Genomic DNA, 10864 nt, shown 5'->3' on the forward strand with positions numbered 1-10864 from the left:
ATTAGGTAAGGGAGCATTTCCCTGCGTTCATGTGGGCGGTGCTCGGCCCCATCACAAGGAGGGGTTTCCAGAGTGCTTTGCAGGTCTGAAGGTAGGTGAGATATGGCTCATTCCAAAGCCACCTCAAGAGGAGGCACGTCCCCTGAGAAGGCCTTCAAACGAGGCAGATCTGGAGGGGGTCAGGATGGGGTATCATACTCAAGCAGCATCCCAGGGATACCTCTCACCTCCTGAAACTCAAGACCTCATCTAACATCATCCTATATAGCCAGCAAGAAGAGGTCCCCCAGGGGTCAACTTCTCCCAGACCTCTTGGACACCTCATCAAAGCTATGGAACTGTTCTCCAGAAGGGATCATTTTCCTCCTGGGAACATTAAGGGTACACAAGGAAGCTGTAGCAATATCTTTGGCCATGGAAGGTGTGAAGGAAGAAAGTGAAGATGTCTTCTTCCAAGGTATATATGTAAAAAGCTAAAATGTATAAGGATCCACATTACATGCAGATTTTTGCAGCCTTTGTGTTTCAGAAAGACTAACAGATATTCCTGACCAATCACTGGTTTTATTATAGGGATTTCTAAAACCCTGACCTAATCGTTAACCACTGCTGAAAAAAAACATAGAAAGGCTTCAATGAAATAAGGCACGTGAAGATCTAGCTGATGCAAAGAACAGTTTTATTCTTGTTTAAAGCAGAATACAACAGCAAACCAGTGTCAGGAAACAGGCACCTCTTTTCAAAATAAAGCACTTCATTCTCCTTCAGCCATGACGCAGACCGACCCAAGCCCGTGAAGACGAGCCAAGAGCGCTCTCGTGCCAGGGAAGACTATCCAGGAACGACCTGGCTGAAGAACGGTAACTCAGACGAACTGGGCACTTCTCTTCTGCCAAAAGGCACTGTGTGCACTGCACACCTCTAGATCTGAGCAACGGCCCCGGGCTCTGCTCTGTGAATCGGACCCAGGGGTTGCTTTGCACTGAAAACAACATGAAAACTTGCCGTGTGACTTTGCTCACTGGTCTGCCTGAACCCAACCCTCGCAACAAGGCGGAGCTTCCGTAGCTCACGTTAGCAGAAATCTAGACTCCAGCGATGAGCGGGGACCCCCAGACCCAATTACCCTACGCTCGTTTCTAACGGCCGCAATACAGAAGAGAGGGAAGCGGGGAGTCGTTCGCATGGCGCCTAGGCCAAGATGTCGGAGGTGGAATCCCCACAAGGGAAGCGGATGTCGTGGGCAAGGCAAGGCCCGTTGGGTTCCTTTCCAAAATCCACCAGGAAGTTCTTGTTCACGGTCAGGCCTCCCTTCTCCGTGTCCACATCAATCTGCAGCATGACAGAGCCTTCCCTGGCAGGGGACAAGAGCGCAGCGATTACAGACAAGCAAACTACCGTCCCCCATGGGGCGCCTTGCCCGTTTCTGGCAGAGAGGCCACGCAAGAGAGGCCCCTTTCTTCCCCAGCTTCTCTTACTTGACCACGTTCGGGTAGAACTGCTTGTCCCATGTGCTGTAGAAGGAGTTGGTGACGTACAGCCTCTTGCCGTCCAGGCTGAGCTGCATTTTACTCGGGCCGCCGTACACTCTCTTGCACTGGAGGCACAACAGACACCAGTGACGTTACTGCCTTCTTCCTTTCAGCAGGAAGCACGAGCAGGAGCAGGGGAGCCGAGCGGAGCGGAGCAGAGCGGCTGCCTCCCCTCCTAACACAGCCAAGCTCCCAGGCGCCGCAGACATGCGGGCGACTGCACAGGAGACCTACCCCAGAAACCCTGGGCAGAGAACGAGCAGCGCAGAGCCAAAGCCCAAAGGACGACAGAGGGCAAAGAGACCACGGAACTCACCTTGATCACCAAGGGATCCGGCTGGCACTTCAGCTCTTCGTCTCTACACACGGTCACGGGTCCGCCTCGCAGGATACTGCCTCCCACAAACACCTGTACGCGAGGCAGCGGGAGACGTGTTGCCTTGTCATCCAACCGCCACCGGATCCCGCTCAGGAACCCCACGCCACAAGCCCTTCTGCTCCTGCCTTACCTGTCCCACCAGCCGGGGCTTGCAGCTTCTGGAGAGCTCATACTGGCGGATGTCTCCGTGCAGCCAGTTGCTGAGGTACAGGTACCTGTCGTCCATGGAGATGATGAGGTCGACTGTGAAGGCTAGTGCACGGACAGAAAGAGCTCCAGAGAAGGCAGCATCGGCAGAAAACCCGCCTGGCATCGAGCCCCGGCTGGCGTCTCGCCCCACCACCCTGCCTGCCGTGCCTCCAGCACAGGAGACCTGCCCAAGCCCACGGGCTCCAGCTGGGGCAGCAGCGTCTTCTTGGGGGTGTGCACAGCCCCTCAGTCCCTCCGACCAGCCTTCCCTCGTGTTCACCCAGCAAGGCTTTGAGCATCAGCAGCGGGCTTTGCCAGGCTGCACAGCACAACGCTGCGGGAGGAAAAAGGAACCACCGCCCCAGGGCACACAAACCTGGCATCTTGGGCATAATCCATCCCGTCACGTCCTTGGCCGGAATCCGAATCACCTCTTCTACTGACCAGTTGTCTCTCTGCACCAGAAACACCGGCACCGCACCGTGAGCGCGCGTTCCTGCCTGCCTGCTCAGGCCAGAGCGCTGCCCTGCACTCGCACGCCCGCACAGCTCGGCAAAGCTGCCTGAGGAAGGACACCGCTGCCCCCAGCTTCTATGCGCAGCAGGCGCCATGAGGGACAGCATCCTGTGATGCCACCAGCAAGGCAGGCCTTCAGCACCCCAACGAGCCCCCAGACATTTGTCCCACCTAGTCACGATGGGCTTCCCCCTTTACCCTCGGGGAAGAACAGGCTCCTCTCATCCCAGCGCTCGTGCTCAAAGCAGGGTCTGGGCTCTGCCCTCCCCACACGCTTCCCTCTCTCTCCCTGCGACCCAAATTCCTCCCGTCCCTGTCCCCACCACCTGTAGCTCACCATGGCTGCTGGCAGAACACTTGCCTCGCACTTGTAGAAGCGGTAGACGATGCCACTCAGGGCGCAGCTGACGTATCCCTCGGCAGCGTCGGGGTTGTGGAGGAATTTAACGCTCAGGGGCAGAGAGTCCTCCCCCAGGTCAAAGCACTGCGTGAGGGTGCGGCAGGACAAGTTCCACACGTTCAGGCGGCGCCCAAAGACCCCTGACAAAAAGGAAAAACACGTCAGAAGAGGGGGCTGCCCATGGAGAAGAACCCCTCCCCAGAATTCTATTCCTATTCCCTCACCTTTCTTCAAGTCGTTGGGATTAAAGCCACATCCCGCGCGCTTTGGGACTAATCCGGCAGTGCTGATCAGGACGTTGTGGCGCGGCTGGTACCAGAAGTCGTATCCAGTCGGCGGGGCCTCACACTCGTTTTCCCAGTTCCCCTTCAGCTCAAAGGTCTCTCCGTCCAGCACAATAAATCCCCCTGTGACACAAAAAGGGGATGCGTGACAATCACCTGCTCCGCTTCTGAGCCGGGAAGGGGTTTTCTGGATGAGCCGAACTCAAACGGCCAAGATCTTAACGAGGCTTTATTCCCTGAGATACTCGGCTGCAAAGGCTCTGCAGCTCTTTGCTGGGTAGAGGGATGTGCTTGTCGATGCCCGTACGTGCTAAGCAGAAGTTTTGGGGACCAAAACCAATCCCGACTTAACAGTCACTTTAGGGATTTCAGCTCTGAAAGTCGGCAGGGTCTAAGCTTGTTATTCTTCTAGTGGCAATGACCTTATTGGATTGATTACAGGAAAACGTACCTTTCCCGTTGCCAGCTGGATCTCCCATGTTGGAGATCAACACGTCACCATTAGGCAGGCTATGAACTACGCAGAGGTATCCCTTGTTGCACTTCCAGAAGACATCCACCGGCTCAATCATCTGAAAAAGGCGACACACGCACACGTCAGCCTCCGACCGCTCGGCTCATTGCACGCTGCCCGGCAAAGCCTTTGGCCGTTGGAGGCTTCTGAAAACCCCTGACGCTTGCAGGAGCTTTCTCCCCAAGAAGCCACCCTTGCCAGGCCATGCTCCCCCCTGCAGAGGAGCACAGAAGCCTCTGAGCTGCCTCTGCACAAACAGCCAGAACGCAGCAACGCCCAGCGCGGAACAGCGTGTCTGTCCCAGCGCTCTTTGGGAGCGTGGTGTGCTGCCTGACTTCCAGTTAGGAGACGCTCCCTGAACACAACAGGCGGACAGAAGGGAACGCAACCCCGACCGGAGCCTCCCTTGGTCCGAAAAGGAGAGAGCTGAGGGGCAAACGTGACCCAGCTCTCTCAAATCAGGGTGGAAGAGAAGATGAAGAGAGAACCCTTCTTCCCCGTCTTTTATTCCAGAAGCACCAGTTCCCAACTCCTTCCCAGAAACTCGCCTGTGAATCACCCCAGGCGTACCTTACACAGCTTGGGAGCCCGGCACTGTGAACCCACATCCACCACGTATATGCGGGAAGAAATCAAACAGGGAAGAATCAGCTTGTTCCTTTTCGCTGTGGTATTGTCAAAGCAGGTGCAGCCAGCGCTCCACCCCGAGGAATGCAGCTCGTCTTTGAGGTTGGGCATGGGCAGGCGGTGGATCACCTAGGCAGTCAAGGTAGAGTTAGGGTTCTCAGCGGGGAAATGGGGACCCTGACGCTGCCAGCTCCTCCTGACGCGGGAGCCTCCGTTCGACTGCAGCTGGGACTGCCTCTAGAGACGGGGAGGACAACGCTGCTCCTGGCACTGCCCGCTGCTCTTTGTCAGGGTGCTGCCTGCAGCTCACACATCTGGACGTGCTTTCAAGAATTCCCCATCCCAAGTTCAGAAAATGAGGCCCAAGAAGAAATGACGACTATCACCTTGACAAAACTGGTGCACTGCCCTGCAAACTGCTCCTAAGAGCGCAGCTCATAGCCTCTTAAAAACTTTCGGAAGCCTGTAGGGGCTTTAACGCGCGTTTTCTTCTAAGCTCTTGCAGCCATGGACACATCAGGTCACACACACCCCCCTGATGCAGGCAGCCTGTCTTTGCAGCCTTCAGAGACAGTAAATGCTGACGGCCCGTTTCGGGTGACAGCCCAGAGGCTGGTACAGTGCCCAGCAGAAGGTCCCTGAAATTGCAGCACTAGAAACCCGCTGAGCTCTGCCGAGGGCTGGATACCCTAACCCCCCTGGGTCGCTGGAGCCCCTTTTCCACGCTGAGCAGCCACTGACAGGGTGATTCAGAGCAGCTGCCCAAAAGCTCACGAGCAGCACCAAGATGCTCTGGAAATGAGTTGGGAAGTGAGTCAGAGCCGACTTGTCCCCGGGACACAGAGACCGAGATGATTCGCCCAGGGCCAAGCACACAGAGGACGGTGCAAAGAGAGCAGGAAGGTGAGAGTCCGAGCAGACAACGTCCCTCTCGCGCGCATAACACCAGCAGAGAAGCAAGAAGTAGACCTGTCACGACAAAACTCCCAAGTGGTTCCCCAGATGGGTCTTGGCAGGACAGGACCAGGCGGCAGGGGCCAAGAGTCAAGCCAGGGTGGACCAGACAGCAAGATGCAGGAAGAGAAGGTGGCACGAGGCATAAACAGACAGAGGCACGACAGAGTGGCTGCCAAGCGATCCCATTTTCCCCCAGCCACAAAGCGTAAATGTCCTGAATCCGGAGGCACTAGAAGCGCAGAGCCAGCAGCTGGTCATCGGCCCGATAAAAACCCAGGCGAGGGACAGGTACCTGGCCGTAATATGGAGATCTGGGGTTGAGATCGACGGTGGCCAGGAAGTCAGGTTGGTCGATGCATGTTTCCCTGTAGGTACAGGTCACGTAGGCAACCTCCTCTCTGGGAGCTGGGGATATGGAAAGCTCGTGTTAAAACATGCCGTGAATCCGCCAGAAAGGAAAAGAAAAGCTTCAACAGGCCCTCAGATGAGAAGGAACTCTTTCTTCTGGATGCTACGACCTTCCTATGGGCAGCTGAACTAGGTGATCATTGTAGGGCCCTTCCAGCTGGAACTGTTCTGCTCTATTCTGTTCTGTTCTGTTCTGCTCTGCTCTACTCCACTCCACCTCTCCTTGCTCACTGACAACTGCCCAACCCAGGTTCCTTTACTGACCCACAGGTAAGAGCACAACAGAAGTGGATCTCCATGTAGGTACAAGTTTCTCCCTTGGGGAAGGGACCTCACATACGCAGTTAATTAAGGGTGGTCTCCACTAACACGGAGCTCTGTCCCATTCCAAAACACACGCAGCAGGACTTGCCTTTCACAGTATCCGGGCAGGTGGGGTAGTCGTAGCACTGAAGTCTGCATCTGTCTGGTTTGAGAAGAAGAGAAGAACAAGATGAAAAACCTCCCTGTCCTAAAAGGTGCCTCTCCCAAAGACTCTGTCCCGCCCAAAGGACCTTCTCCCAGCCCAAGTGCCAATGGGAACCTCTGTGACCACCAGCTCCTGTCATTCTGGCACTGCCAAACCTCAGAAACCAAGGCAAGAGACCAAGGAAACCTTTGGGACCAGTGGGACAAAACACCAAACTTCAGTTCCACTCTTCTCCTCCCTGCAGCGCTGCAGAGGAACAAACCCAGCAGTCCCAGGTGGGGCTGGGTTTCCAGGTGGGATGTCTGCAGCCTCCAGGCAGTGCCTGGAGCCGGATCCACGATGGGGCTACAAGGCTCGGAGCTGCGCTGGGCTGCGGGGAGGCTGCAGAGTATCTCTTACCCATGCCGATGGCCGCCTGGGTCACTCTCCTCAAGAGCAGGGGGGCTGGAACTGGAGGTGCAGCTGCTGTCTGCCTCGCTGGAGCAGGTTGTGTTGTGCCAGGGCTGCTCCACGGGGGCCTTATATCCAAGGCAAAGGGGTGGGGGAGAAAGCAGCTGCCAAGGGAGGGGCCATCGCTCCGAAGCCTTTGGGAGGTGCCAGACCAGCACTGTGGCTGGTTTCCGCGTTGCTAACCACCGATCTAGAGGGAAAATCTGCTGCTCCATGCAGGTCTTTTCCTTAAACACAACCTCCCGTATCTGGTCCTGGGGCTCTGCTGACTTCCCCTGGCACTTCCTCACCTCTGGAGGCCTCCATGTCCCAGCCGAGACACAAGCTAATTAAAGCCATCCCCTTAGCCAGGTTCCTACCGTACAAATGTGCAGTGACTGCAAATTCCATGCGAGATTGGATGCGAAGCCCAGCTAGATAATCGGCCCCACCAGCAGCCTCCTGGAAATCACACGGTTGGAGCCTGCGGAGGCCACCAAAGGCACCTCTGAAACCTGGACCCTGACGGAAGGCACGTCTCTGCCCGAGGGCAGATACCACCATCAGACAAGCAGCTGTCCACAGCTCCCAAAGAGCTAGAAAAGCCATCAGCCTAGCAATGGGTGCCCTACGAAGTACAACCTGCGCCCTTGCTGGTGCAGCACCTACGAGGGCCAGACATGCCTGCTGCCTTTCAGGTTTGCATCTCCGACTGGGAACGTCAGCCCACCTCTGGGAAGGCGAACCTGGAGGATTCGGGGCAGTTCAGTGCGGTGAAGCGGTGCCTGAGCAGTGGCCACTTACTCCTCCCACCAGTCTGGTCCATGAACACCCACGGCTCCATGCCAGGCACCCACACCGCAAAGTGCCTGGCACCAGCGTGGTGGAACTCCATGCCACCTGGCCTAAACCGCCACAGACCCCCACGGGAACAGCAGAGACCTCCGCTAAAGGGACCACGGTGTCGGAGGGAAGCCTTTTGGAAGAAGGGTCCCCTCCTGAGATCACCACGAGCCTGGCTGCCACCAGCTGCCAAAGTGCAGCAGGAAGAAAACACCAAGCGTCGTGGAAGCTGAACGAGTATCCTATCTTGTGGAAGACCTCCTCAATCAGTGGGCAAATTACACGGGAGAAGTAATTGCTCCACGCAGGAATGCAGAAACATCTGACAGCGCCATTAAAGAAGCCCTCGGGAGATCTCTATCAGAAGAGAGGACAGCTTAGCCCATCTCAGCAGGGCTGTAATTAATGACTTCCAGAGCGGCGCTTTAAACATGCGACAGGCGCACACAGGAGCAGCCAAACTCTCGGTCTTTTCTCTAAGCCAGGAGCATCAAATTGCTGCAATCGGAAGAACTCGTGAGCTGTTTACCAGAAATCCATCTCAGCAGTTTCGGTGCAAGAGGCAAAGGCAGCCGGGAGAGGGATCGGTACCTGCCACAGCCCGACACTTCCGTGACACCAGTCGATGTACGGTTCCTACTGACAAGCTGCGTCCCACGTACGTCAAGGTTCACTGTAAGGCAAGGAGACGGCATTAAAATAATGTCACGGGCAAAAGGAGAAAGCATGCAAAGGAATGGCTCAAAGCCTTACGTTATTGACCATGGGAGAAGTTGAGATCCTGGGCAAGAGTAACCACACGGAAAGAAATTCTGTCCTCAGATCAACTCTGACAGGAATGGGGCACTTCTGGATGGCTTTTCCACAGCACTGGAGCACCCCATTTAAGTGAGCAGGGCATCCACCCAGGACCTGGAAGACCCCGAGAGAGGAACCCTTCCTGGATGTCAGAAAAAACAGCAAAGGTAAAGAGGAAAGGATGCGAAGGATGCCAGAAGAAAGAGGCATCAGAGAGCTACACTGCACGTGGGGCAGGTCAGCTGCACCAGGCCAAACTGGATTAAGGCACTGGGCTCCACACCGGACTTCAGGGGGTAAGTGTAATACCAGGGTTCATGTGTACAGGACGTCAGCATCTCCAAACAGTGAGCAGACTCAACGAAAGACCACTGCGTATCCTCACTGACAAAACAACGACTGACCGGCCAATGCCAGCAGACCCAGAGTGCTGAACATGGGCTATCCTCCCCCGGCCCGAGGACGCGTGAGAAGCTCCTGCTCCATCAGAGGCAATTTCAGATGCTCGGCTGATGCCTCCTCGCATGCTTCTGCTGCCACAACGTGCATGTCTCACTGCACCTTCTTCTTGCACCCGCACACCTGCTAATTAAAAAGTTCATTAGTCTCCCACTCATTAACAAAGCTTGCTGGTCATCCTATTTGGCTTTCCTTGGTGACGTCTTTGGCATCCCTCACAAAACCAAGCTGTGGGGTGTAGAGTTTTCTAATTAAGACTGATAGGAGGAAGGATAAGAGCAGGCTCAGCAACGCCAACACAAAAGCAAGCGATGGCCAGCGGGGAACACGATCAGCGTGGTCTGCTCTCGGCCCAAGAAAAGCTCCTGTGGCAGGCAGAGATGGGAAGCCGTGGCATGGAAAAGCAATCAGGGGCTTCACCGGACAGCCCACGCCGAGGCGGCAACTACTCCCCTCCTCTCGACCGTCTCGTCCAGCCCTGATAGGGAAGAACACGCTCCAATTTTGATAATGGGCAAGACTAGGTGGGGCAGGAGTCACAGGGGAGGGGGCAGAAAGTTCTGGCCAGAAGCGCGGCAGCAGTGGGATCACCCCTCCCCACCGCAGCCCACAGCTACAACCAGAAAGCCACATCCTGAGGTTGTGATTTCAGAGGCCGCGTAATGAGCAGTGACTTCAGGCTGCCGCTGAAGGGCCCTGCCAGGTGCAGCCACGGGGAGGTGGACAGTGAGTCGCTGTTTTGGCAGTGCACTTTTCTGCCGGATCAGCTCTGGCAACCGACTCCTCCCGCGACCGCACAATCGCTCCATCAGACATGAGAGGAGTGGCGGCGTCACGCAGCTGGGGAGGGCAGATGAGCAGGACCTGCTTCTTCCCCTCTTCCACGCCTCTGCCCAAAGACAGGCAGCAGCAACTTCCCTTACAGGTCCCGATGAGCACTGCAAATCAGACTCTGAGCGTCTAACAAATGAAAACAAGAATGGTTTCTTTCCTCCAGCTGAAGGAGATGGAAATGCAAACCAGGAATACATATGCTGTTTAACTAAACATTTAAGGTTCCACTCATTGACACTTCTCAGTACGAGTTTCTGGTCAGTCTCTATTCATCTGACTGTGACTGTGTCAGCAGAATATGTATCAGTGGTTTGTCCATCTATTACAGAAGGGAATATTTTAATCTATGGTAAAACAACCTAATCAACCCCCTTGTCCACCCTCTGCAATATCCACAATTCCTCTGCAAAATACTTTAAGAAAGAGCCAGAAAGTTACATTTGCACCCTCATCTCCCTGGCAACATCCCTTAAAGAAAAAAAAAAGGTCACATTCACACTCAGTGGAAGTTCCCCATATTCAGCCCAACTTCTAAACACTGAAATGATCAAATGTTACAAAAGCACAGCAAAAAGCATTCAGGGGATCTCAATATTAATCTGCTGCAGCCTGCAGACTAGAGGGGAAGAGATCAGATGTGTGGGGCTGCTGCTGCCAAGTTGAATATAGTTGAATATCTTCCAAATAACCACTAGAGAGAACAGAAGAGGCATCCATCAACTTCAGCCACCCCAAGTCACCGCCAAGGCACATTCAGCCACTGCAGATACACGGCGTTCCACGTTCCTCAGGATAACTCACGCACAAGGGTGAGGAAAGGCCCAGCGTTCCCTGAAACATGGAAATCAGGACCCAGGGACCTGGGGGGGGGGATGAAAGAGTTTGCTCCTACCAGCAGAAACATGTCCGCGTCCATCCAACTCGGGCAGAGCATGGCCTGATGGTGCCGCAGGAGCTGAGTCCTCGCCTTGCTGTGAGACCACCTGCAAGTCAGAGAGGGTGGTCAGTTGGTGGCGTGAGGGACAGCAGACTGTCCGATCAACCCCGTAGATGTGGCCATTAGGTAAGGGAGCATTTCCCTGCGTTCATGTGGGCGGTGCTCGGCCCCATCACAAGGAGGGGTTTCCAGAGTGCTTTGCAGGTCTGAAGGTAGGTGAGATATGGCTCATTCCAAAGCCACCTCAAGAGGAGGCACGTCCCCTGAGAAGGCCTTCAAACGAGGCAGA

At 55.3% G+C, this 10864-nt stretch overlaps 1 protein-coding gene across 4 annotated transcripts; it reads right to left on the bottom strand.

Annotated features, from left to right (window-relative positions):
- Positions 1-662: 662 nt before the first annotated feature.
- LOC129197819 (methanethiol oxidase-like) lies at positions 663-8220 on the bottom strand. Of its 4 annotated transcripts, none has more exons than XM_054806575.1 (12): positions 8077-8220; positions 6219-6272; positions 5691-5803; positions 4385-4570; positions 3752-3872; positions 3241-3423; positions 2978-3156; positions 2477-2555; positions 2042-2163; positions 1849-1941; positions 1479-1597; positions 663-1354 (listed from the first exon to the last, which is right to left on the bottom strand). In XM_054806575.1, exons 4-12 carry the CDS (start codon positions 4550-4552, stop codon positions 1192-1194), a joined length of 1227 nt encoding a protein of 408 aa, XP_054662550.1. In that variant the 5' UTR covers positions 4553-4570; positions 5691-5803; positions 6219-6272; positions 8077-8220; the 3' UTR covers positions 663-1191. The 4 variants fall into 4 exon arrangements, with proteins under 4 accessions (XP_054662550.1, XP_054662551.1, XP_054662549.1 ...); XM_054806576.1 differs by having other exon boundaries at positions 8139-8207; XM_054806574.1 differs by lacking the exon at positions 8077-8220 and adding an exon at positions 6675-6866.
- Positions 8221-10864: the final 2644 nt, after the last annotated feature.

Source organism: Grus americana, chromosome 29 (genome assembly GCF_028858705.1).
Source record: "Grus americana isolate bGruAme1 chromosome 29, bGruAme1.mat, whole genome shotgun sequence".
Lineage (NCBI taxonomy): Eukaryota > Metazoa > Chordata > Aves > Gruiformes > Gruidae > Grus > Grus americana.

Excerpts from the sequence above, each read along its gene's own strand:
- LOC129197819 (XM_054806573.1), bottom strand. The coding sequence starts at position 6,414 with ATGACAGGAGCTGGTGGTCACAGAGGTTCCCATTGGCACTTGGGCTGG. Across the intron at positions 1,942-2,041 it reads AGCCCCGGCTGGTGGGACAG|GTGTTTGTGGGAGGCAGTAT; the intron begins GTAAGGCAGGAG and ends CCTCGCGTACAG. Across the intron at positions 1,355-1,478 it reads TTCTACCCGAACGTGGTCAA|GGAAGGCTCTGTCATGCTGC; the intron begins GTAAGAGAAGCT and ends GTCCCCTGCCAG.